We start from the raw sequence: 26,183 nt of genomic DNA on the forward strand, positions 1-26,183 counted from the left end.
AGCAAAAAGATGGAAGCAACCTAGGTTCCCATCAACAGACAAATGGATAAACAAATTATGGTAAATCCACACAATGGAATATTATGCAATGATAAAGAACAATGATGAAGGTGTGAAACATTGTATAACATGGTGGAAGCTGGAACTTATTATGCTGAGTAAATTCAGTCAGTCACAGAAGGGCAAATACTGTACAAGACCACTATTATAAGAACTCAAGAAAAGGTTTAAACACAGAAGAATACATTCTTTGATGGTTACGGGGGTGCGGAGGCAGGGTGAGGGTTATTCACTAACTAGATAGTAGATAAGAATCATCTTAGGTGAAGGGAAGGACAGCACACACTACAGGGGAAGCCAGCACAACCGGACTAAACCAAAGCTAAGAAGTTTCCTGAATACAATCAAATACTTTGACAGACAGAGTAGCAGGGATGGGGGGTCTGGGGACCATGCTTTCGGGGGACATCGAGGTCAACTGGCATAATAAAGCTTATTAAGAAAATGTTCTGCATTCTACTTTGGTAAGTGGTGTTTGGGGTCTTAAAAGCTTGCAAGCAGCCATCTAAGATGTATCAATTGGTCCCAACCACTTGGAGTAAAGGAGAACGAAGAACACCAAAGACACAAAGGAAGTATCAGCCCAAGAGACGGAATGGGCCACATAAACCAGAGACTTCATCAGCCTGAAACCAGAAGAACTAGATGGTGCCCAGCTACCACCAATGACCGCCCTAACAGGGAACACAACAGGGAGTCCCTGATGGAGCATGTGAAAGGTGGGGTGCAGAACTCAAATTCTATTCAGAAGACCAGACTTAATGGTCTGACTGAGACTGGAGGCGCCCCGGAAGGCATGGCCCCTGGACTATCAGCCCAGAACTAAAACAATTTTCGAGGCCAACTCGTCAGACAGGGATTGGACTGGACTGTGGGACATAAAGTGATACTTGTGAAGAATGTGCCTCTTATTCAAGTAGATACAAGAGACCAAGGGGGCAGCTTCTGTCCAGAGGTGAGATGGGAAGGCAGAGAGAGCTAGGAGCTGGTTGAATGCTCATGGGGAATCAGGGGCAGAGGGGAGGAGTGTGCTGCTGCAGAATGGGGTGAGCGGTTGTGGTCTCATAACAAAGCATGTAAAAAAAAAAAAAAAATTTTTTTTGTATGGGAGACTAACTTGAAATGTAAACTTCATTTAATTAAAACAATTAAAAAAAAAAAAGACTACTCTTTTCTACCATAGATGTAAAAAAGCTAAGAGGGCAGTTTATACCTCACAGTGACTTGGCAAGAGTAACTTCTTAGGGAGATGACATACAAAACAAAGGGCAATTTCATTGAATTCCTCCTTTTTCTGTCTGGAAGGAGAATCACATGGTAGATAAGAAGCCAGTAGGAAACTTACTTTGAGGAGGCTCACAAAGTGTAAGCTAACAAATCCACATATGACCAAGGAAATAGTGAACATACACACTATAAGGACTGCTCGAACAATCCTAGGAACAACCTTTAACAACTTAAGTAGGATACATGTGTGGTGGTTACGGGGTACTAGGCAGATCAGACAGGTTATAAACGTCACAGGATCATAAGGTGACCCAGCAGGCAGTGAGGATGCCCAAAGGATCCCGGAGCCTCACCAACAGGCCCACAGAAGCAGTACTGGGGGTCAGATATATGGTCAAAGGACTTTTAGTTGAGCACGAAAACAGAAAATATTTGAGAAAAAATTTTATACAAAACTGTTTACCAGAAATGTTGAATTAAGTAGATATCTTCTATGCTTACTTGAGAAATAACTGCAGAACATCCTCAATCAAAAAATCAAATACACGATTCACACTTTTAAATATCCATGTTTTTCTGTGACTACCTATATATATGTTTTTAAGCAATGACTGTTCATTGTTTTGCTACTTACTACAGTGAAGTATTATTTGAGAAGGATGGTAGAAATCCATTAGATTAATACATAGCTTACAGTGCAAGTGAGAGTTCCCAAAATGAAGAGCTGACAGTTTGGTAAAGAGCTATCTAATTTGAAGCTGGAGGTGAGGCTGACTAGAGTCGAGAATGTGGACTACATGGGGGCACTACAGCCACAGCGACAGAAGAGAAAGGGGAAGAGAAATTCAGAAAGCATGAAGGCGAATCTCTGGCTTACACACTTGCCATAAGTAGACATGCTGAAAGTGTCTCTTCCACTAAAGAACACGGGCATATTAAGCTTTTCAGCCTACGATGTGGCATATATGTAAGAATAAATATTTTTAAGCAAATGGTATGAAAACTGCTTTAACAAAGACAGACTCTGCCAAGGAAATGCTAGAGAATCAAAATTAGTCTAAATTCAAAAACTCAGCTTCCAACTACTCAGTCCACTTTCCCAATTTCTCCATTTCTTTGCAGTGTTTCCCGGACCAATTCCTCCCTCACACTGGAACCCTCAACCTCAGAAAGGAAGGGGAAAAAGAAAAAGAAAACAAAGAGATACATAAACTGAACACACTCAACCCATTCCCATACTTTATTCTCCCTATCCATTGGCATTATGACTGATACCACAGGATAGTCACAAGAGTTACAAAACATATCCTCCCTGGCCACCAATGATTTATTGTTCTTTGCTATTATAAACGTTTATGTTTTATTCTTTGTAATGCTGCTGTTTTCTTTAGTCTATTTGTATTATTAGATTGTTAGCTAATAATAAAAATAACAATGCATTTCTCAGCATTTATTCAGTCTTTACAAGTCAGGTTTCCTTATCAAGTATTCTCTTTTACTACCAGACTCTAAGAAAAACCACAATTATTCTTAACAGTTTCTTCTGAATCTCCCTACTATGCCCTGCATAAAACTGTCATTCCACTTAACTCAATTAAGTGCTTTAGCTGAAAATCTATTAAGTAACTAAATACAATAACAATACATAAATCTACTACATTATAAAATTTCTTTATATGGTTTGTCATGAACACATAATAGAGAAATTTTTTTCTACTCTATTCTATCCTTTAATTATTGCTCAAAAATGTTTTGTTTGAACTCACCCATCATGGCAATTAGCTTGACAATCAGAAAATTAGGGAAATGGTTCTCCCATCAGCATTCTTTGTTGCCTTAGGGGGTAAAAAATTGAATCCGTTAATAATAAGAAGGAACAGAAGAGGCAGACACTAAAAAAAAAGTAAGTATAAATAACACTATTAAGAAATATACAATAGAGTACTTTACATATTTGCTGGGGGAGGTGCTTTATTTTTCCCAGATATTCAACTGATGAGAATGAACTAAAGATCATTTTTATTTTATATTAAATTTAATTCAGTCTTTTTCAGACTCCTATCTGTCTAACCAAAATCAAACCAAACCCACTGCCATCTTGATTTCGACTCATAGCAACCATACAGGACAGAGTAGAACTGCCGCATACGGTTTCCAACGCTGTAAATCTTCACGGAAGCAGACTGCCACATCTTTCTCCCATAGAGTGGCTGGTGGATTTGAACCACCAACCTTTCGGTTAGCAGCTGAGTGCTTTAACCACTGTGCCACCGGGGATCCTCCTGTCTGTCTAAACTAGAAAAATCATAGAATTTTTGAGAGTCAGGAACCTTACCTAAGAGATAATTTAATAAACTCCTATAGGGCAATGGCAGGTTTAAAGATGAGTGAAGCACATTCTATTTCAGAGACAACAGGGAAGACGTCAATAAAAATAGCAGAATAAAGGCCTCCAAAAATTCTCTCTTCTATAAAAGCAAACATTGTCAGAATCAACTTTTTTTCAGAACTCTAGAATTAACCATAGGTTAGCGTAATCCAGGGAACACACTCAAAGAGTCTCAGTAAAAAGGGTGAGCCCTGTAGTGTTTTGACCTTCCTTGTTCCTACTGCCCGTCCTCCCCAGCTCCACAACAGCCTTGAAATCCAACAGCCCACAATCATCATGAAAACAAGCAGTTAGGCAACCACTGGAGGGAGCAGACTGGCAATGGAACCCCTTCAAGGCCACATTTCCCCCAAATTGCCATTATTTCACCTATATGCTGGTTCTCTGAAAGATACTACTTGAAAGTTTGTCTTTATTTGATTCAGAGGACTCCTAGTCGAAAAGAATCCGGTACAGTTACTACACTCTCAACCATCTGAGGGAAGGGAGAATAATTAGGGTAAACAATACGCTAAGCAAAAAATTTAAAGAACTAATCTGTGGAACAAGATGTCTACAGCAGGCTATGAAAAGCTCCAACAGATTACTGGGAAATCTAGAAGACCAGGTAAATGTCCAAGGCTGTGTGCATTCTCAGGAAAGATCTGAGGAGAACCAAAGCTCTCACCTCCAGCTAACCTTAAGCCTTTGCACAAGCAGAAAATGAAGACTAAGGTGGAATTGCTTCTAAGGAGCATTCTGGCTCTTCTTCCAAGACAGACTTGTTTGTTCTTCTGGCTGTCCAACGTATAGTCAATATTCGCCAACTAAATATTCAAAGGCATCAATTCTTCTTTGGTCTTCCTCATTCATTATCCAGATTTCACCTGCATACGAAGCAACTGAAAACAGGCTTGGGACAGGTGCACCTTAGTCTTCAAGGTGACATCTTTGCTTTTTAACACTTGAAAGAGGTCTTTCGCAACAGATTTGCTCAATGCAATACGTTGTTTGATTTCCTGACTGTTGCTTCCATGGTCATTGATTTTGGATCCAAGTAGATGAAAACCTCGACCACTTCAATATTTTCAATTGGCTGCTGAATGGTGGGAAGCAAGTCCGTATTACTTCCCATTCGATACCCATGCCTATCTGTCAAGAGGCTGTGAATGCTCCCATACCACTGAACCAATATCAAGAGGCAGACAGCATTCACCCAGTCCGCCACCAGCCACTTCGTCAAACTAGTGTACAGTGAAGTGGGCTCACCCTGCTTGCTGTTGCCCCGCCCACCTGGACAAGGTGATGAGAGCTACCGTGCTCATAGACGAGTAAGAAGCAAACCACACCTGACCTGACATATCAAACAAAACAAAGAAGCAGGATGAAACAAATGCAGATACAATCAATAAATAAAGAAAATACTACCCTAATGTTTCAGAGACAGCAGACAATATGAAAACATTAAAAAAGATGGACAAGATGGCTCCAATAAGTGACCATAACAAAGAATAAGAGGACCTTCCAGTAGAAGAAAAGGCAGTGGAACTACCTGATATAAAATTCAAAAGACTAATATTTAGCGCTCTCCAAGAGGCTACAAAAGAGATCAAGGAAACACAGACAACACCAAGGAAAAAATAAACAAACTCATGAAAAACACATATAAAACCAACAAAACATAGTCAAAATCAAGGAAAACACAGAAAAAGCAATAGAAGAATTCAGGAATATAATACAAGAGCAAAACATCAAAAAAGTAAACAATTAGAAATCATAAAAAACAGCAGCTAGAAATCCAAAAGACAAACAACAAAATTTCAGAAATGAACAACTCAAATTCCAACAGCATTCTTTAACGAGATGGAAAAACTAATCATCAGCTTTATATGGAAAGGAAAGAGGCCCCAGATAAGCAAACTATTACTGAGGAAAAAGAACAAAGTACGGGGCCTCGCACTACCTGAACTCGGAAACTATTATACAACCACGGTAGTCAAAACAGCCTGGTACTGGTACAGCGATAGACACATAGACCAATGGAACAGAATCGAAACCTGTCCACCTACAGTGAGCTGATCTTTGACAAAGGATCAAAGTCCCTTAAATGGAGAAAAGACGGTCTTTTCAACAAATGGTGCTGGCAAAACTGGACGTCCATCTGTAAAAAAATGAAACAGGACCCATACCTCACACCATCCACAAAAACTAACTCAAAATGGATCAAACACCTAAATATAAAACCTAAAATCATAAAGATCATGGAAGAAAAAATAGGGATAACACTAGGGGCCATAATAAATGGCATGCAGAGAATACAAACCAGAAATAACAATGCACAAACACCAGAAAGTAAACTAGATAACTGGGAACTCCTAAAAATTAAGGATTAATGCTCATCAAAAGTCTTCACCAAAAGAATAAAAAGAGAAACTACAGACTGGGAAAAAATTTCCCTATGACATATCTGACAAGAGTCTAATCTCTAAAATCTATAGAATACTTCAAAACCTCAACAACAAAAAGACAAATAACCCAATTAAAAAATGCTCAAAGGATATGAACAGACACTTCACCAAAGAAGACATTTAGGAGGCTAACAGACACATGAGGAAACACTCACCATCATGAGCCATTAGAGAAATGCAAATCAAAACTACAATGAAACACTATCTTACCCCGACATTACTGGCACTAATCAAAAAAACAGATAATGACAAATGTTGTAGAGGTAGTGGGGAGAGTGCACTGCTGGTGGAAATGTAAAATGGTACAACCACTGTGGAAAACGATAAGGCACCTCAAAAAGCTAGAAGCAGAAATATCATCTGATCCAGCAATCCAAGTCCTAGGTATACATCCTACAGAAATATGAGCTGTGACAAGAACAGACATATACACGCCTATGTTCACTTCAGTATTATTCACAATGGCAAAAAGATGGAAACAACTTAAGTTCCCATCAACAAATAAATGGATAAACAAATTATGGTATACACACACAATGGAATACTACATAACGATAAAGAACAATGATGAATTCGTGAAACATCTCATGACATGGATGAATCTGGACAGCATTATGCTGAGTGAAATAAGTCAATCACAAAGGACAAATATTATATGAGACCACTATTATAAGAACTCAAGAAAAGGTTTACACACAGAAAAAATAATCTTCGATAGTTATCAGGGAGGGAAGGGGTGTGGAGGGGAAATCACTAACTAGACAGTAGACAAGTGTTAACTTTGGTGAAAGGAAAGACAACACACAATATAGGGGAAGTCAGCACAACTTGACCAAGGCAAAGTCAACGAAGCTTCCTAGACACAACCAAATACCTTGCGGGATGGAGTTACTGGGGCTGAGAACTGGGGACCATTGTCTTGGGGGACATATAGGTCAACTGGCATAACAGAGTTCATAATGAAAATGTTCTACACCCTACTGTGGTGAGTAGCATCTGGGGTCTTAAAAGCTTGTAAGCAGCCATCTAAGATACATCTAATGATCCCATTATATTCAGAGCAAAGGAGAATGAAACAAGTCAAAGATACAAGGAAACTATTAGTCCAAAGGGCTAATGGAGCACATAAACCACAGCCTCCACCAGCCTGAGCCCAGAAGAACTAGATGTTGTCTGGCTACTACCACCAACTGCTCTGACAGGGATCACAATAGAGGGTCCTGGACAGAGCTGGATAAAAATGTAGAACAAAACTCAAATTCACAAAAAAAAAAGACCAGACTTACCAGTCTGACAGAGACTAGAGGAACCCCTGAGACTGTGGCCCCCAGATGCCCTAACTCATAACTGAAACCACTCCCAAAGTCCACCTTCCAGCCAAAGACTAGACAGGCCTATAAAACAAACAATAATACACATGAGGAACATGCTTCTTAGTTCCGTCAAGTATATGAGACTAAATGGGCAACACCTGCCCAAAAGCAAAGACGAGAAGGCAGGAAGGGACAGGAAAACTGGACGAATGGACAGGGAGAACCCGGGGTGGAAAGGGAAAGGGGAAAGAATGCTGACACATTGAGATGATTGCAAATAATGTCACAGAACAATTTGTGTATAAAATCTTTGGATGAAAAACTAATTTGCTCTGTAAACTTCAACTTAAAACACAATAAATTTTTTTTAAAATTTATCCTACATAAGAATCACCTGGGGGGGAGAGAACGAAGTAGTGAATCTCTAAAGGAATAGTGAATAGAAAAGGAAATAACACCACTGTGGTAACCCCACAAAAAGCTTTTTACAGAAGCACTAAAATGGGAGAGAACACACAATGCAGAATTATTTCAAAGGTTAAACATGGGAACTCCTGCGGAAGGGAACATGTAGAAGAGTATAATGAAATTGACTATCTTAAGAACTTAAAGTATCTCTCTGCTTACAAACTTGGAGGAAAATAAATAGAACACTATTAAGAAATAGAAAAAAGCCCACTTTTATGTATATGTGCAAATGCATGCATATATTTCCTAGCTGTGTCCCATGAAAGGGCCAAGAAGCAAAGACATCCCCAAAGCAATGAGCATACCTAATACCCAGATCTCTAATACTATTCCCTACTAAAAGGAACTAGGGTTCCTCGGAGAAAGAGTTGATTCCAGGACTTCAATAAGACAAGTACAAAATGAATCTGAAATACTTTGTTATGCCAAAAAGTAAGAAAGTACTCAAAAAAAAAAAAAAAAAACGACAACATGTAACCAGGGCACAGGGAGCCAGCCTGAAGGAGCTCCCATTAGCCAAATTTGGGAAAATCTGAGCAACAAAATAATTTAGTATCATAACAAATTACCAACCATTAAAATCTAGGAATTCGTGAATCCATCCAACAATTAATAAAAGAATAAATAAATAAATGGAGGAGAAGGGAGAGCTCCTGATTACAGTAGAAAGCTGAGTGCTGGCAGATCCATGTGGAGGAAGTGCTGGAGTAGGGAAAAATCATCATTTTTCAACCTTCATAGTAAAGACTGCATCAGGCAAGAATCATCAATGGATGCTTAATCTAGGGGAGTTTTTTTTTTTTTTTATTGAAAATAGGGTATTTGCATGGTCATAAAGCATCTCCCCACAGACTTATTATCTGCAAAGGAGGAGAAAAAAAAAAACAAACCACTAAGTAACAGTGGAGAAATCAATCAACTCCTTGACTGGGTGATTAAAATTAGCATCACAAATGAGGAATAGATTAACATTCTGTGCCTCCAGGTGCCATACCCTGGGAGGAACACTACTCAACAAATGATTCTCAGAATGCATAACCTCAATCTAATCATGAGGAAATCTCAGACAAACACAGAATGAGAAACACTGTATTTAAAATGACAATGCCATAAAAGTCAAAGATTATGGAAATGTTATAGATACAAGGAGAGTAAAGAGACAAGACAACTAAAGAGATCCTGACCCTATACTGGATCCTGCGCTCAAAAAAGAAAAACAAAAATACCGTTGCTACTGAGTCCATTCTGACTCACAGCAACCCTACATGAAAGAGTAGAACTACCCCACAGGTTTCCAAGGAGCAGCTAGTGGATTTGAACTGCTGACCTTTTCGTTAGCGGCTGAGCTCTTAACCACTGTGCCACCAGGGCTCTGATCCTGTACTAAAGGGGAACAATACTATAAAGGACATTATTGGGCCAACTGACAAAACTAGACTACAGACAGTTAGTTTTTATTGAGAAAGGCTACACTCCAGTTACCACTATATCTGCTTTCTTCATTCCCTTATTCCCCAACATCAGAATCTTTGCTATTTGCATAATGAATGCTAAAAATGTATGTGTATATTTTGGTAAAAATCAGTGGCTTGTTAATGAGCATAATAGATATTTAAAATGAGGGTTTTTTAAAAAAAAAATAATATTGTGTTTTTGGTGAAGGTTTAAACAGCAGTTTAGGTTCCCATTCAACAATTTCTACACAAGTTGTTTATCGACATTGGTTACATTCTTCACAATGCGTGAACATTCTCATTATTTCAATTCTGGCTTTTTCGTTTTCATTAATCTAGTTTCTCCACCCTCTTAAATTCTCATCTTTGTTTCAAGGTAATTGTTGACCATTTAGTCTCTCATATAGGTGAGTTCTAAAAGTAGCAAGAAATGAGTTTTCATCAATGAAACTGGTGGAGTTCAAACAGTAGATTGGCTAAAATACCAGGAACACGCCTTTGCACTTGCATGAAAAAGGTATAAAAGCCTGTATGATGATATAAAAGCCTTAAAGATGATGCCAAGGCCAGTTCATTTTTGAGGATTCTGTTTCCTTGAGGCCACCTATGAAGATTAACTAGAATACTGTTGCATCGACATCAAGGGAATCTTTTGTATAAGGTATGGATGGAGCACCTAAAGGACAGAAAGCTGTCAAGTTATGTTTACAAAAGAGACGACATGTACTATTTTTGAACTGTTTTCTAATAAATGTTGGCTTAATAAATATCTATTATGTGGCAGAATTTGGTCTGAGGTATACTTTCATTATAAGCTAAAAGACTGCAAGGAAGCAGCAGCTGATCTTCACCTACCTTTATCTACTGGTAGCTAATTTGTCTACCTAAAAGAACACAACAATTGAGCATGACCAAAATGACTTAGCTGAATTCACAACATCTACCTTAGGGCCTCTGTACTTACTTTCCCTACACCTAATGATCTGCCAGAAGAACGAACAAATCTATCTTGGAAGAAGTACAGCCAGAATGCTCCTCAGAAGCAAGGATGGAGTGACTTCACCTCACGTACTTTGGACACGTTATCAGGCAGGACCAGTCCCTGGAGAAGGATATCATGCTTCGTAGAGGGTTAGTGAAAAAGAAGAAGACCCTCAAAGAGATGGATTGACAGTGGCTCCAACAATGGGCTCAAACATAGCAACAATTGTGAGGATGGCGCAGCACTGGGCAGTGTTTCATTCCGTTGTACACAGGGTCACTATGAATTGGAACTGACTTGCTGGCACCTGAAACAACAATGATCTCCCATCAGATCTAAAACATTCCTCCAGTTACTCTATTACTCTTTTTTATTGTGGTAAAATATCTATAACATAAAATTTGCCATTTTAACAATTTCAAGTGTACAATTCAGTAGCATTGATTACATTCACAATGTTGTGCAACCACCACTATTTTCAAAACTTTTTCATTACCCTAAACAGAAATTCTGCACCTATGAAGTGACAGTTCCTCTTTACCTCCTCCCCCAGCTCATGATAACCACTAATCTACTTTCTGACTCTATGCTTTTGCCTAGTCTAGATATCTCACAAAGTGGGAGCATACAAAATTTGTCCTTTTGTATCTGGCTTATTTCACTTAGCACGTTTTCAAGGTTCCTCCATGCTGTAGCATGTGTTAGAATGTCACTTCTCTTTATGGCTGAATAATATTCCATTGTATGTATGTATGTACCATGGGTTGTTTATCCATTCATCTGTTGATGTGATGAACACTTACGTTGTTTTCACCTTTTGGCTATTGTGAATAGCACTGCTATAAACACTTGTATACATTGTCTGAGTCGCTGCTTTAAAGTCTCTAAGGTCTATACCTAGGAGTGGAATTGCTGAGTCATATGGTAATTCTAAAGGAGCCCTGGTGGCACAGTAGTTAAGCACTTAGCTGCTAACAGAAAGGTTGGCGATTCCAACCCAGCAGTCGCTCCACAGGAGAAAGATACGGTAGTCTGCATTCATAAAGATTTACAGCCTTGGAAAACCTATGAGGCAGCTCTACTCTGTCCTAGAGGGTCACTCTGAGTCAGAATCAAATTAATGGCAACAGGTTTGGTGTACGCGTTTTACGGTAATTCTATGTGTAACTTCTTGAGGAACTGTCAAAGTGTTTTCCATAGCAACTGCAAAACTTTACACCATCAGCAATAGCTGAGAGTTCCAATTTGTCCACATCCTCACTAATACTTATGGAAACCCTTAACAGCTACAGCTGCTAACCTAGAAGGTCAGTAGTTCAAATCTACCAGGCACTCCTTGGAAACCCTATGGGGCAGTTCTACTCTGTGCTGTAGGGTTGCTATGAGTTGGAATCGACTCAACGGTAACGGGTTTGGTTTTCACCAATACTTGTCTTCCATTTTTTGGATAACAGCCATCTTGGTGGGTGTGGTCAGTCTATTATTTTATCGCATCAACTATTTTTGTGTCTTCTCAGCACTTACCACCATGTAAAAAAATCTTCATTTAATTGTTTATTGTGCCTATTAAAAAGCAGATACCTTGTTAATCTTGTTCATCACTGCATCTCCTACACCTATAATAATAGTGCCTTGCCCATAGAAGGTGCTGAGTATTTTAGAATAAATGACAGAAAATAAAAATAGGGAACCAGGGAGGGGGATGGAATAGCTTACAAAGACGAAGAACTCAATGTAGAAAAAAATAATCAAAAGAACAGGAAAATACACACCTATGTTCACTGCAGCATTATTCACAAAGCAAAAAGATGGAAACAACCTAATGCCCATCAATGGATGAATGGATACACAAACTGTGGTACATATATACAATGGAATACTACACAACTATAAAGAATAATGATGAGTTTGCAAAACATAACATGGATGAATCTGTAGGACATTATGCTGAGTGAAATAAGTCAATCACAAAAGGACAAATATTACATGGTCTCACTTTTATAAAAAGTCAAGACAGGTATACACACAGCAACATTCTTTGATGGTTACCAGGGATGAGATGGGGAGGGGGGGAATCACTTTCTAGACGGTACACACTTGTTATTTTTGGTGATGGGAAAGGCAATACCCAATATGGGCGAAGTCTGCACAACTTATCCAAGGTAAATGAAGACACTAAGTACATAAGAATAAGGGACGATTTCAGTAAATGCTGTAACTTAATTTTACAACAATAATAACAACAACCAAAAAAATATGTGTGTAGTTACACAGGTAGATATGTAGGGGGAAGGCACATATGAGTATATGAATGTGCAGGCCCTGGTGGCACAGAGGTTAAGCGTTTGGCTGCTAACCAAAACATCAGCAGTTCAAATCCAAAGCCGCTCCTTGGAACCCTATGGGGCAGTTCTACTCTGTCCGACAGGGTCTCTATGAGTTGGAATCAACTTGACAGCAATGGGTTTGGTTTATTTTTAATGTATAGGTGTATCTGTAGGCATATGCAGATACATGTTTGTACCACATATATATTCATACATAAAATAAACCACATAGGAGCACAGTTATGGATACTTCCTAGACATAATCAAACATCTCGTGGGATTGGTTTACCAAGTTTGAAGGTCTGGGACCACAGTCTTGTGGGACAACTCTGTCAACTGGCATAACACAGTTCATAAAGATAAGGTTCTACATCCTAGTTTGGTAAGTCGTGACTGGGGTCTTAAAAGCTCGTGAGTGGCCATTTAAGATACAATTGGACCAAAAGAGAATGAAGGAAACCAAAGATTCAAGAAAGAAACTAGCCCACAGGACTAAACAGCCCACATGAACTATTAGTTCTGTGGCCTCATCTGTCCTGAGACCAGAAGAACCAAATGGTGCCTGGCTACCATCACCGATCTTTCTGACCAGGGACAGAATAGAAGGTCCTGGACAGAAAGGGAGAAAAATGTAAAACGAAACTCAAATTCCTAAGAAAGGCCAGACTTACTGGATCAACAGAGGCTAGAGGAACTCCTGAGACTACATCCTAAGATATCCTTTGAACCTGCAGCTGAAGCCACTCCCAGTGGTCACCTTTCATCCAAATAACAGACAGATTTATAAAATAAACAGTATCAGCCATGAGTACTGTGCTCCTTTAAATAATCAACCATATGAGACCAATCGGTCAACGTTTACCCTAAAACAAAGACGAGAAGCTAAGGAGGGGCAGGGAAGCAAGACTAGTGGAAACAGAACAAACAGAATGGAAATAATGAGAATGTTGACACATCATGAAAAATGTAACGAATTCATGGAACAATACGTATAAAAATGATTAAATGGGAACCTAATTTGCTGTATAAACTCCCACCTAAAACGCAATAAAATATTTAAAAAGAACAGGAAAAAAAAGTACCCTACAAATGCTCACACTACAAGAAAATCACTAAGACATAGTCCTTGCACTCCATACTCAAGAAGACTAGTAAAGGGGAAAAAGAAGACACTGCCACAGGGCTATGAATGTCATTAAAATATAGGTATGAAAAATCCAACTGTGTGAGAGCATTTACTATACTAAAAGTTTTATTAAAATAATTGCATTTTGTTATATTTAAGTCCAACCCTCTAGAACTTCATTGTGAATTCACTGCACGTAACCCAAATCTTACTTACAGGCAGTCCTTGGTTAGGAACATCTGACTTACAGACAACTGGTACTTGCCATTTAATATTATGTAAATTTGTCATCACTTTGAAACAACTGAACCAACCCATTCACAACAAATTCTTCATCACAATCACCCTCACTTGTAGCACCTGCAGCTTTTAAATCACTGAAAAGGCTTCGAGCCTGTTCTTGCACTAAAACCAAAAAGCAAACCCATTGGTATCAGTTGATTCCGACTCACAGAGACCCTATAAGAACCGTTTGCATCTGTTCCAACTTAAATCTACAAATTCAATTTAAAAATTCAGTTAGGAATGGATCTCGTTAATAATCCGGGGCCTGCCTGTATATCTTTGTACTCACCGACAAATGACAGTCAAAATTGGCACTCAATCTAAATTGATTAAACTGTCGTAATAAGGTATTAATGACTTTCACACTTAAAAAGTTAATTCCATTCTTTTTATTTAATCACAAAGTACAAGGTAAAATAAGTGATCTAAGAAAAATCAACAGTAAATTGAGAGCATCTCCTGACACTTCGGCCTATAAAAATACAGTCTAAAGCAAAGACGATGTACATTCTTTGTTTCATGTAAATTTTTTAACAATTTTGATTATATGTGGTTTTATTTTCAGAAATATATTCTTTCTCTGTCAATCATTCTCATTCCAAGTTTCAATCAAAACAAAGTAATCTATTTCTGAAGCACAAAAATTCAAACTTTCTGAAACTCTACACTTACAAAAACATACACTAAAAATGAAAACTATATAGTAAAATATTCTTAACACTCCACAATCTTTCAAAGAGAAAAACTCAGTGAGTAAGTGACTACGTAAGATAGGCTAAAAAGTGAAAAGGTGCCAGCCATGTGAAGAACTAAGGGAAGAACTTTCCAGGTTAAAGGAACAACATGTACACGTGCCCAAAAAAAGCTTGGCATGTTCCAGGAACTGCAGGCAGGCCCACGTGACTAGTATTTTACAAAGCTAACAGAGAGTGGCAAGAGACGCAATTAAGTTGGAAAGGTAAGCTGGGTAAGTACCAAGCAAGTTCTTACAGGTCAAAAAAGTTTGGATTTTACTTGTAGTTCAATGGAAAACCAATGGATGGTTTTAAGAAAGGATAAGATATAATTTGATTTATATTTTTAAAATGTCACCTTGGCTACTGAATAAACGTAACAGCCAAAAATGTCCACCAGCAACAGAATGAGTAAATACATTATAAATTCAGACACAAAATATTATTTAGTTAGTTCATTTGCATTAATACAGATACTTACAACAACATGGATACTTATCCACGCTGAGTAAAGAATGTTTAAAATTAAAAATATATGTTGGGCAAATGCAGAAGATGAAAGAATGTTAATAGCCTGTTTTCATTTATAAAAGCGTGGGCGGGGGTTAACTTTACAATGGAGAAATTTAACAGGCACTGCCTCAGCAAGGTGATCAAAGTCAACATCAACAATGATAAATTACGCTGATAATACATACCTCTAATGTGATATGATGAAAATGGCACTTACTTTTGTGGCCTTCCTCCCAAAATCCCATAACCCAAGTATTATGAAAAAAATATCTGGCCGAACCAAACTGGGAGACATTCTACAAAATACCTGACCAATACTCCTCAAAACTATTAAGGTTTATCAAAAATAAGGAAAGTCTGAGAAACTGTCAAAAGCCAAAATCCAGAAGCTAAGGGGACATGAAAACTAAATGTAGTGTGGTATCCTGGATAGAATTCTAGAACAGAAAAAGGACAAAAACATCAGCGGCCAAGTTGCATGGAAAGTATATATTCTATAGATTAAGTCAAAGCAAAATAATTCAATCTAGGATATTTTCCATTTAGTTGTTGTGCTTCTTTAGTGTTCGTCAACCTGGAACAGTTCTTCAATGTATTCTTGACTTTCATGATATTGACAGTTTTGAAGTTTACAGGCCAGTTAATTTTTGGAATCTTCCTCAGTACACACATACACGTTTGTTCCTATATATGTTTTATGGCTTCGCCAACTGAGAAAACCTGGAAGCAGTGACACCCTAATCACAGTGAGTACGCTGGTGCCAGATGTTGGTTTCTAAATACCAATCTCCACTAAAGAAACGAGAGCTCCTTAGAGATATGGCTGATTCCAGCTATATAGCAGGTAAAGTGTAAGATGAACACGGCACATGTAACAGTACCAGAAAGCACCCAAAGAATCATGAAACATAAACGGACATAAGAACTAGCCTGAAAGAGCTCCTACTGACCAAATATGGGACAATTTGAGCATCAAAATTACGACAGTACTCAATTACAGCCCACAGAACAAAAGAGGAATCCATGAATCCATACAGATATAAATAAATAAATGAATCAATACATGGGAAGCAAAAGAAGCTTCTTCTTACAGGAGAATGTCACCTAATAAATTATAACAAGGTAATGAAATTAGAAAATTATCATACGACCAATCAATAGTAATTAATACAGTAACAGTAATAATGCAGCCAAGAAAAATCAATGAATGCTAAAACTACTGGGTGTAAGTGTGATGAGGAATGGAAAAATTAGTCTCAAAGTACCTTCCAAAAAAATACTAATTACAAAGAAAAAAAGAGTACCTTTTTTAGTACAGAAATCTGGGAGGTACCACCTTAGTCAAATGATCAATGTTAAGAGCACCAGTAACAGGCAAAGTGAAAATATGTAGTGCCTGATCAGATGAACTGAGAAAAATACCACATCACTGCTGTGATATTCCTGCCAAAAATATATAACCTGAATTGAATCATGGGGAAGAGCAGGCAAACCCCAAATGCAGAACATTCTAAAAATAAACTGGCTTGTGAACTCCAAAACTGTCAAGTTCATGAAAGTCAAGAAAATACTGGGGAACTGTTCTAGATAAAAAAAAATAAAATAAAAAGACATAACTACTAAATGGAAAATATGATTCTAGACTGATTTATTTTGCTAAAGAGGATATTATTGGAACTATAGGCAAAACTTGAATAGGTTCTGTGGATCAGATGATGTCTTAGGCTGGGTTCTCTAGAGAAGCAAAACCAGTGAAGTGTGTGTGTGTGTGCGCGCGCGCGCGTGCGTGCGCGTGCGTGCGCGTGCACGCTGCAGAGGCTGACAAATTCCAAGATAAGCAGGCAATACAGCAGGCCACTAGCTCAAGTCCCAAGAACCAGAGGTCAGATGGTGATAAGCCAGATGCAGGATCCACAGCAGGCAAGGGAGCTTTGCCAGAATGTCCACATATACTGTATGCAGGCCACACCCCCAAGGAAACCTCCCTTACAAGTGATTAGCTGATCATATCAGATCACATCATGGAGGTGATTATATCACAAAATGGAGGATAATTACATCATTACATAACTGCCCAGCTACATCATTACATAACTGCCAAACCACTGAAAATCATGGCCCAACCAAGTTGACACACAACCTTAAGATAAAACTCTAACAATGTTAACTTCCTGATTGTAAGGCTTGCATTCTGTATATGTAGGAGAATGTCCTTGTTGATAGTAGTAGTAACTACAAACTAAAGCGTTCCAGGATGATGAGGCCTAATGTTGGCAACTTACTCTCAAATGATCAGACAAAACAAACTGTTTATAACATTCTTGTAACTTTTGAAGCGTAAAATTGTTTTAAAAGAAAAGAAAAAATTAAAAACAAAATCAAAATAAAACCTTTACTTATTCTTCCCAGTCTTCTCCATTTCAACAACCAAAAAAAGGGCATCTCTACTTTTCTAATTGCTCAAATCAAAAATTTTGTAATTTTCTTGATTCCTCTTGTTCTTTCACTTTACATTCTAATCCACTGGCAAATTCTGTTAACTTTCCCTTAAAAATATGTATCTTTTCCATTACCACTCCACTCCAAGTCACGGTTATCTCTTAGCCTGTAATGTTGCAATAGCATCCTATCGAACCAGTCTGTTTTCACTCCAAGTCCTCATACAGTCTGTTTTGCATACAGCAGTGAGATTTCTCTTTTTAAAAAAGTCAGAGCATGTTAACACTCTGCTCAGAATCTTTCACTAGTTTCTCATCACACCTTGGATAAAATCCAAAGTCCCTGCCATGGTTTACATGGCTGTATATGATCTGGTCCTCTCCTACCTCTCTTTTTATTTTTTAATTTTTGAGGAATTAGTCAGTTTATTATTCTTAAAAAATATAGAACGCTTCACAGATTTGCATGTCATCCTTGCAAAGGGACCATGCTAATCTCTGTATCATTCCAATTTTCGTATATGTGCTGTCAAAGTGAGCACCTCCCCTACTTCCTGATGTTAGCTCTCGTGATGGTTAATGTTACATGTCAACTTAGCTAGGCTGTGATTCTCAGTGGTTTGGAAGACATTATATAATCATCCTCCATGTTGTGATCAGATTTGAGCAGCCAATCAGTTGGAAGGGGAGTTTCCTGGGAGGTGTGGCCTGCATCCATTATATATACGGATGTTCTGGCAAAGCTCACTCTCTCTCTTTCTGATACTGCATTTGTCTCATCATTCTCTGAGCTCTGGTTCTTGGGACGTGAGAAGCCTTCAGCCTACTGCCTCACCTGCAGATTTTTGGATTCATCAGCTCCCACGAGTCTTGAGCCTGTCACCTAACCTGCAGATTTTGAGTTTGTCATCTGCTGCAACCACATGATTCAGGAGAAGCCTCCAGCCTGCCACCTGACCCACGGATTTGGGACTTGCCAGCCTCCACAATTATGTCAGCCATTTCCTTGAAATAAATCTCTCTATATGTTTATATATACACTTTACTGGTTTGCTTCTCTAGAGAACCCAGCCTAAAACAGCTCTACTATACTAAAGGCCATACTAAAGTTTGGTTAGGACACTGTTTCCTCCCCCAAGGCTAACGCAATGAATGACTCCCCCCAAACAAGAATACTCTTTAAGTGCTAGATAGCCAAAAACATAAATATCCACTACAAATTTTATGGCAATGCACACTTAGGATTCCTTCTACCTCCCTCTCCAGAATCTCTTCTTCCTCTGCCTGGCTCTAACACGTTGGTGTTATCTGGGGTTCCATCCTTACACTACTGCTGTTTTCACTGCATTGACCCTCCTAGAGCAACACCATCCTTTCCTATAATCTCAACCACTACCACCTATACACTGATCGATAACCCCTAAAACTATACCTCCAACCCAGAGTTCACATTCAAACTTCAGATCATATAAAACGTTTTATTTGACACTTCCATTCTAGGCCTCATGCTCAGGATGGAAAAGCAGTGAGTTAAAAAGAATTCATGATGACTTCGATGAGTCTCTAGAGTTACTATATGAAAAATGAAACCTCTTACTTGGTAATCCCTTGCATTTGACTGTTACACACAATTAAATATGCTTCCTAATATACTGAGATACTAAGAAAATGAGGCTCTAGGCAATGCACTCCCTGACTTCATCTCTTATTTACAAGGTTCCCACATAAGAATGTCAGACTATCAGATTGGAAGACCTTATTAATTCGGAGGGCATTGGGTAAAGTACTCAGAAGAATTTTGCCTCAGTAGTGGACAGAAATCGGCCCCAAACTAAATGCTGCCCTGGTTCCACCTAATAAAGTTTAAAAGGCAAAAAACAAGAGGATCTGTTCCCAAGTAACTTAATTGCATCTCAGAATAAGGAATATTTACAAAAAAACAAAAATATCCAGCACTTAACAAAGTAAAAGTCAAAATGTAAAAGATGAAAGTGTCCCAATCAAAACTTACCAAGTGTCTTAGGCTTGGTTCTCTAGAGAAGCAAAACCGGTCAAGTGTATACACTGCTGTTGTTAGGTGCCATAGAGGTAGTTCCGACTCATAACAACCCTATGCACAACAGAACGAAACACTGCCCGGTCCTGCAATAACCTCACAATTGTTTTTATGTCTGAGATCACTGTTGCAGCCACTGTGTCAATACATATCATTGAAGGAATTCCTCTTTTTCGCTGACCCTCTAACTTTACCAAGCATGATGTCCTTGCTTCTAAGGAGCATTCTGGTTGTACTTCTTCCAAGACAGATTTGTTCGTTCTTTTGGCAGTCCATGGTATATTCAATATTCTTCACCAACACCATAATTCAAAGCCATAAATTCTTCTTCAGTCTTCTTTATTCATTGCCCAGTTTTCACATGCAGATGAGGCCACTGAAAACACCATGGCTTGGGTCAGGTGCACTTTAGTCTTCAAGGTGACATTTTTGCTTTTCAACACTTTAAAGAGGTCTTTTGCAGCAGATTGCATCTTTTGATTTCTTGACTGCTGCTTCCATAGGCGTTGACTGTGGATCCAAGTAAAATGAAATCTTCGATAATTTCTGTCATGGATTGAATTGTGTCCCCCAAAAATATCTGTCAACTTGGCTAGGTCATGATTCCCAGTATTGTATAACTGTGTACCCTTTTGTAATCTGATGTAATTTCCTTATGTGTTGTAATTCAATCACTATAATCTAATAAAATGGATTAGCGGCAGTTACACTGATGAGGTATACAAGATTGGATAGTATCTTAATCCAATCTCTTCTGAGATATAAAAGAGAGAAAAGAAAAGAGTCACATGGGGACCTCATACCACCAAAACAGCAGTGCCGGAAGCAGAGCGCGTCCTTTGGCTCTGAGGTTCCTGCACAGAGAAGCTCCCAGACCAAAGGAAGATTGATGACACGGACTTTCCCTCAGAGCTGATGAAGAAAGCATTCCCCTGGAGCTGATGCCCTGAATGTGGACTTGTAGCCTACTGGACTGTGAGTGGATAAACTTCTCTTTGCTAAAGCCATCCACTTGTGGTATTTCTGTTACAGTAGCACTAGATGACTGAGACAATTTCAATCTTTTCTCCGTTTATCATGATGTTGCTTATCGGTTAAAGTTGTGAGGATTTTTGTTTTCTTTGTTGAGGCGTAATCCATACTGAAGGCTGTGGTCTTTGATCTTCAACAGCCAGTGCTTCAAATCCTCTTCACTTTCAGCAAGGTTGTATCATCTACATAGTGCACATTGTTAATGAGTCTTCCTCCAATCCTGATGCCCCGTACTTCTTCATATAGTCCAGCTTCTCGGATTATTTGCTCAGCATACAGATTGAATAAGTATGCTGAAAGGATACAGCCCTGACTCACACCTTTCCTGACTTTAAACCACACAGTATCCCCTTGTTCTGTTGAAATGACTGCGTTTTGATCTATGCACAGGTTCCTCAAGAGCACAATTAAGTGTTCTGGAATTCTCATTCTTTGCAATGTTATCCATAATTTGTTATGATCCACACAGTTGAATGCCTTTGCATATATATATATACACAAACACGTACATATATGTATATATATATACACACACACATACACATATATGTATATGTATATATACATATATGTAAAGACAGAGAAGAGATTTATCTCAAGGAAATGGCTCATGCATTTACAAAGGCTGGCAAGTCCCAAGTCCGTGGACCAGGTGTCAGGCTGGAGGCTTCTCCTGACTTAGGTAGCTACAGGGGCTGACAAACCCCAGATCTGCAGGCAATATGGCAGGTCACTGGCTCAAGTCCTAAAAACTGGAGGTCAGATGATGTCAAGGTGGACGCAGGATCCAGAGCAAGCAAAATCTAGTGATCTTTGCCAGAATATCCATATATATTGGATGCGGGTCACACACCCAAAGAGACCCATTACAACTGACTGGCTGATCAGTTCACATCATGGAAGTAATTATATTATATCACAAAATGGAGGATAACTACATCATTACATAACTGCCAAATTACATCATTACATAACTGAAAAACTACATCATTACATAACTGCCAAACTACAGCATTACATAACTGCCAAACCACTGAAAATCATGACCCAGCCAAGCTGACACACTACCTTAACCATCACAGTTCACCCCTTGTCAACTTGGCACCTGCACGCATCTCCTCAAACCATATACAATCACTAAATAAAGACAATTTCAAAGTCATACTTGTGCCCACCATGACACAACTAACATGAGTACAACTGAAAATGCACTAGCCCCATTTACATCTTATATAAGTGAAGAAAACAAAAATATTTGATGCACACATAAAAAGAAGGAATACTCTTAACAATTACAGTCCTTGTTTCTGCAACTGATCATGTGGTCGTTAACAGGTATTTAGACCTACCTTCATCCACCACTTACTCTGTATCCCCTTTGCCCTCAGCAAGCACCTCAGCTGGTCATGGTTCTTTGCCTGGTGAGGTGACCCAAACCTTCATTCCTAAAGGGTCTGGACCATTAGTAGTCATATCAGAATTAGATTGCTGTAGTTTTCCATTAACTTTAATCACAGGACATGGTAGTATTAATAGACATCCTGAGGGATCTCCTGTATTCCAGACATATACTTCTTTACTTCCATTATGTAATATCAATCCGATTTCCCTTGGTAATCAGGCTCAGTCATACCAGCCAATACAATAACTCCCTTCTTTGCCTGTTGATCCAGAGGCAGGAGAAGCCCAAAGTGGCCAGGTAGCATCCTTAACTTCCAGTTCAATGGAATCAAGTGTTGTGTCTTCTGGTGAGAACATTTCTCCCTTTGGAAGTAAGGCCTCTACAGCCGAGGAACATAGGGTCACAGAAACAGAAAGCAAAAATTTTGCAAGTGCGTCACTAGGGGTAACAGTGAGTGGTGCCACTCCCATTTCAACCCCTTGATTCCTAGACCCATGCATCCTGGCTATGAGAGAAACAGCACCATATATCAGACACTCGTTTAGAGCATATACATCCTCTTGGAGAACACTGCCCCAGCCTTGCAAGGTATTGTCACCTAGCAGGTGCCATAATTGTGTCTTTGGAAGGTCATTCCATCATTCCATCAAGCCAGCTGCTTCAGGATGAAGGGGAGTATGGTAAGACCAGTGGATTCCATGAACATGGGCCCATCACCACACTTCATTTGCTGTGAACTGAGTGCCTTGATACGAGGCAATGCTTTGTGGGATACCATGACACTGGATAAGGCATTCTGTAAGTCCATGGATGGTAGTTTTGGCAGAAGCATTACACTCAGGGAAGGCAAATTCATATCTAGAATAAATGTCTATTCCAGTAAGAACAAAATGCTACCCTTTCCATGATGGAAGTAATCAACTAGCCACTGGTTTGTGGGCTGACTGTGCACTCAGCAGTGGCTGTAGCTAAGTCAGCCTTGGTAAGTGGAAGTTCATGTTGCTGTGTACATCTATTTAGATCATCTATTCTGGAACTGGGAAAATCACTACAGGATGGGTTCCAGGACCCACTGTGAGATGAACCTGAGCTAAGACTCCATTAATAACCTGACCTCCATATGCCCCCACTCTGACTGGTGGGTCACAGTGACATTTTGGGTCTCCTGGAATTACTGTCAGTTCAGAGCCAGTATCTAGTAATCCCCTAAAAGTTTGATTATTTTCTTTTCCCCAATGAACAGTCACTCTCATAAAAGGCTACAGATCCCTTTGGGGAAGGCTGGGAGAAAGACTAACAGTATAAATTTTTGGTATAGTGGGGTCCTTCCTCAAGGGGACCTGGCTTCCCCTTCATTCAAGGGGTTGTGTGTCTGTAAACTCGCTCAAGTCTGGGAATTGACTGAGGGGCTGTGACTCTTTATTCTGGCGATTCGCCTTAGGCTGCTGTTCACTTGACCTAGAATTCGTCCGCATGTACAGATCAAGTAAATATTTAGTAGATTTCCCATCTATTTCACTCCTAGAGGCACCATGACCAAGTAGCCAATGCCATAAGTCCATACGAGTCAGACTAGTCTGATTACTTCTTTGGCTCCACTGTCCATTACAGTAACCATGCCCACCTTGTCTTTGGCAACTGAGTACCGCCACTTGGCCCCTACCACTATGGGGTCCAAATAGCTCCACTGTAGTTAGGTGTCTTAATTCAGTTAGGGCAGTTTCCACTGTCAAATCTGACTTACATAAAATAGTAAACACAGCAGTCTTCAAGGATGCTGGGGCTCCCTTCACAAATTTGTTCCTCACCGTTGTGGTAAAAGGTGCGTCCTCTGGGCACTCCACATGTGGGTCTGTGGGTCTAACCTGATGAATCCACTCTAACACACCAGTTTCCATAAGCCCTTGGATACATTCTTCTACAGTATACCAAAGCAGGTCTGGTACTTCAACTTGATTTAGTGTAGGCCACAGCATAATCCACACTTCAGCAAACCAGCCAAATAAACTATTAGATCCTTTTCTAACGTCTCTAGCTGAAACACTGAATGACAAATCTGTGCTTAGTGGGCACACTTATCAATAAACTCAGACTGATCTAACTTTATGTTCCTTATGTCATCATCCCACACCCTTAATAGCCATTCCCACACATATTCCCCAGGTTTCTGTTTGTATATATTAGAAAAGTTAAGCAGTTCTTTTGGAGTGTAGCGTACCTCCTCCTGGGTCACTCTTTGTACTCCAACTTTTGGGGCATACTGGGACTTAAGCCTAGTTACAGGTCTAAAAGCAAAAAATGGATGGTGGAAATGTGTTCTGAGGACATTCAGCAATGTCTCGCAAGGCACCTGCCTCATGCAATGACTAAGATGCCACGCCAAGCAATATCTCAGACAAAGGCTCTTCAGACACAGCCGGGTTACTCTCATCAAATGGGGGTGGAGGGGCTAGTGGTTTTACTGGGGAGGCTAGCTTACCAGAAAAGATGCAGTAATCTCTTCAGATGGGAGTAAGCGGGCTGGTTCTGTTGGCCAGAGTGATTCAACAGCATTTAGGGGCTCAGTGTCCCCAGCTTCCTGATTATCTGCCCATATGTCTCCATCCCAAGTTTCAGGATTCCGTTTCTTCCTAATCAATGCCTTCATTTTAACTTCAGGCACCAATCAAGGGTGGGAATTCAGCTGGCATTTTAATTCAACCACTCTTACAATAAGACTCTGGGTTTGATTTTCGGCAATATCACCTCTGTTACTACAAGAAATACGGCTTTCTTTCAGGGTGCAAGTGGCAACTTTGAGGTCTTTATGCAGCGCCTGAGCTGTGACTCTGAAGCCCTGAGGTCATCTCTTTCTTTCATCATTTTTTCTAGCAAAAGTAGGAGCAACCAACCAGCTTCCTTATACTTCTCATTCTGACAAAATTGTAGAAAAGTATCAAACATGTGCTCTCTCAAAGCCTCACCTCTCACCAATACTTGATCTACTCATGGTGATATTCTGCTTATTTCTATTGCCATGGCACACCATGGATTAGCAGTTCCCTCTTCACTACTGGAAGCAGATTCATCAACATCTTTAAGACTAACCAGACTTGAGAGCCAATTTAGAAAATTCATTCTTACAATTTTGTTTCTCTAGAATCACTCTCAATACCAAGTATCTTAGGATAGGTTCTCTCGAGAAGCAAAAGCAGTAAACCATATACAGAGACAGAAAAGAAAGAGAGATTAATCTCAAGGAAAGGGCTCACGTGGATGTAGAGGCTGGCAAGTCCCAAGTCTGTGGGTCAGGCGTCAGCTGCAGGGGCTCACGAATTCAAGATCAGCAGGTCAGATGGCAGGCTGCTGGTTCATGGGCTGTGGAGGCTGATGGATCCCCAAATCAGCAGGCAATACGGCAGGCCACTGGCTCAAGTCCTAAGAACCAGAGGACAGATTATGATGAGCTGGATGCATGATCCAGACTGATCAAAAGCCAGTGATCTTTGCTGGAATATCCATATATACTGGATGCAGGCCACACCCTCAAGGAGACTTCCCTTACAACTGATTTGGCTGATTACATTATATCACATTACATAACAAAATGGATAACTACATCATTATACAACTGCCAAATTACATCATTACATAACTACCAAACCACAGAGAATCATGGCCCATCCAGTGGACATACAACCTTAACTATCACACCAGGTATGTAAAGATGCAGGAAAATGCTACCTAATCAATCACTATGAAAAGACCCAGAAATAACACAAATGAGAGATTAGCAAACAAGGTCGTTAATAAAGCTGCCATAATCACATTCCATATGCTCAAGGAGGTTGAGAAAAAATGTTATGTAGAGGCATGGAAGATATGTTTTAAAATGGAAAATTTATAGGTGAAAAAGAAAATGTTCAAAATGAAATATACACTGGGTGGGAT

The 26,183-nt window shown here is 39.3% G+C and overlaps 1 protein-coding gene and 1 non-coding gene across 4 annotated transcripts in view; both read right to left on the minus strand.

Moving 5' to 3' along the window:
- The window catches only part of MAP3K2 (mitogen-activated protein kinase kinase kinase 2), an 85,265-nt gene extending 59,703 nt beyond the window's left edge, over positions 1-25,562 (minus strand). For 2 of the 3 annotated variants that reach the window (XR_002825714.1, XM_023741355.1), the window contains exons 1-2: positions 25,505-25,562; positions 3,054-3,122 (exon numbers count right to left, since the gene is read on the minus strand). Coding sequence is in view for 2 of the 3 variants with exons in the window: in XM_023741355.1 (XP_023597123.1) it covers positions 3,054-3,060 (7 nt within the window). In the remaining variant the exon portion in view is untranslated. Of the gene's footprint in view, positions 1-3,053; positions 3,123-3,622; positions 5,436-25,504 lie in introns of those variants that run through there. The other variant, XM_023741356.1, reaches the window with a different exon arrangement.
- On the minus strand, positions 18,202-18,305 carry LOC111822461 (U6 spliceosomal RNA). Its single transcript, XR_002825717.1, has one exon. It is a non-coding gene; the product is annotated as a U6 spliceosomal RNA (small nuclear RNA).
- Positions 25,563-26,183: the final 621 nt, after the last annotated feature.

Source organism: Trichechus manatus, unplaced genomic scaffold, assembly GCF_000243295.1.
Source record: "Trichechus manatus latirostris isolate Lorelei unplaced genomic scaffold, TriManLat1.0 scaffold00179, whole genome shotgun sequence".
Classification (NCBI taxonomy): Eukaryota; Metazoa; Chordata; class Mammalia; order Sirenia; family Trichechidae; genus Trichechus; species Trichechus manatus.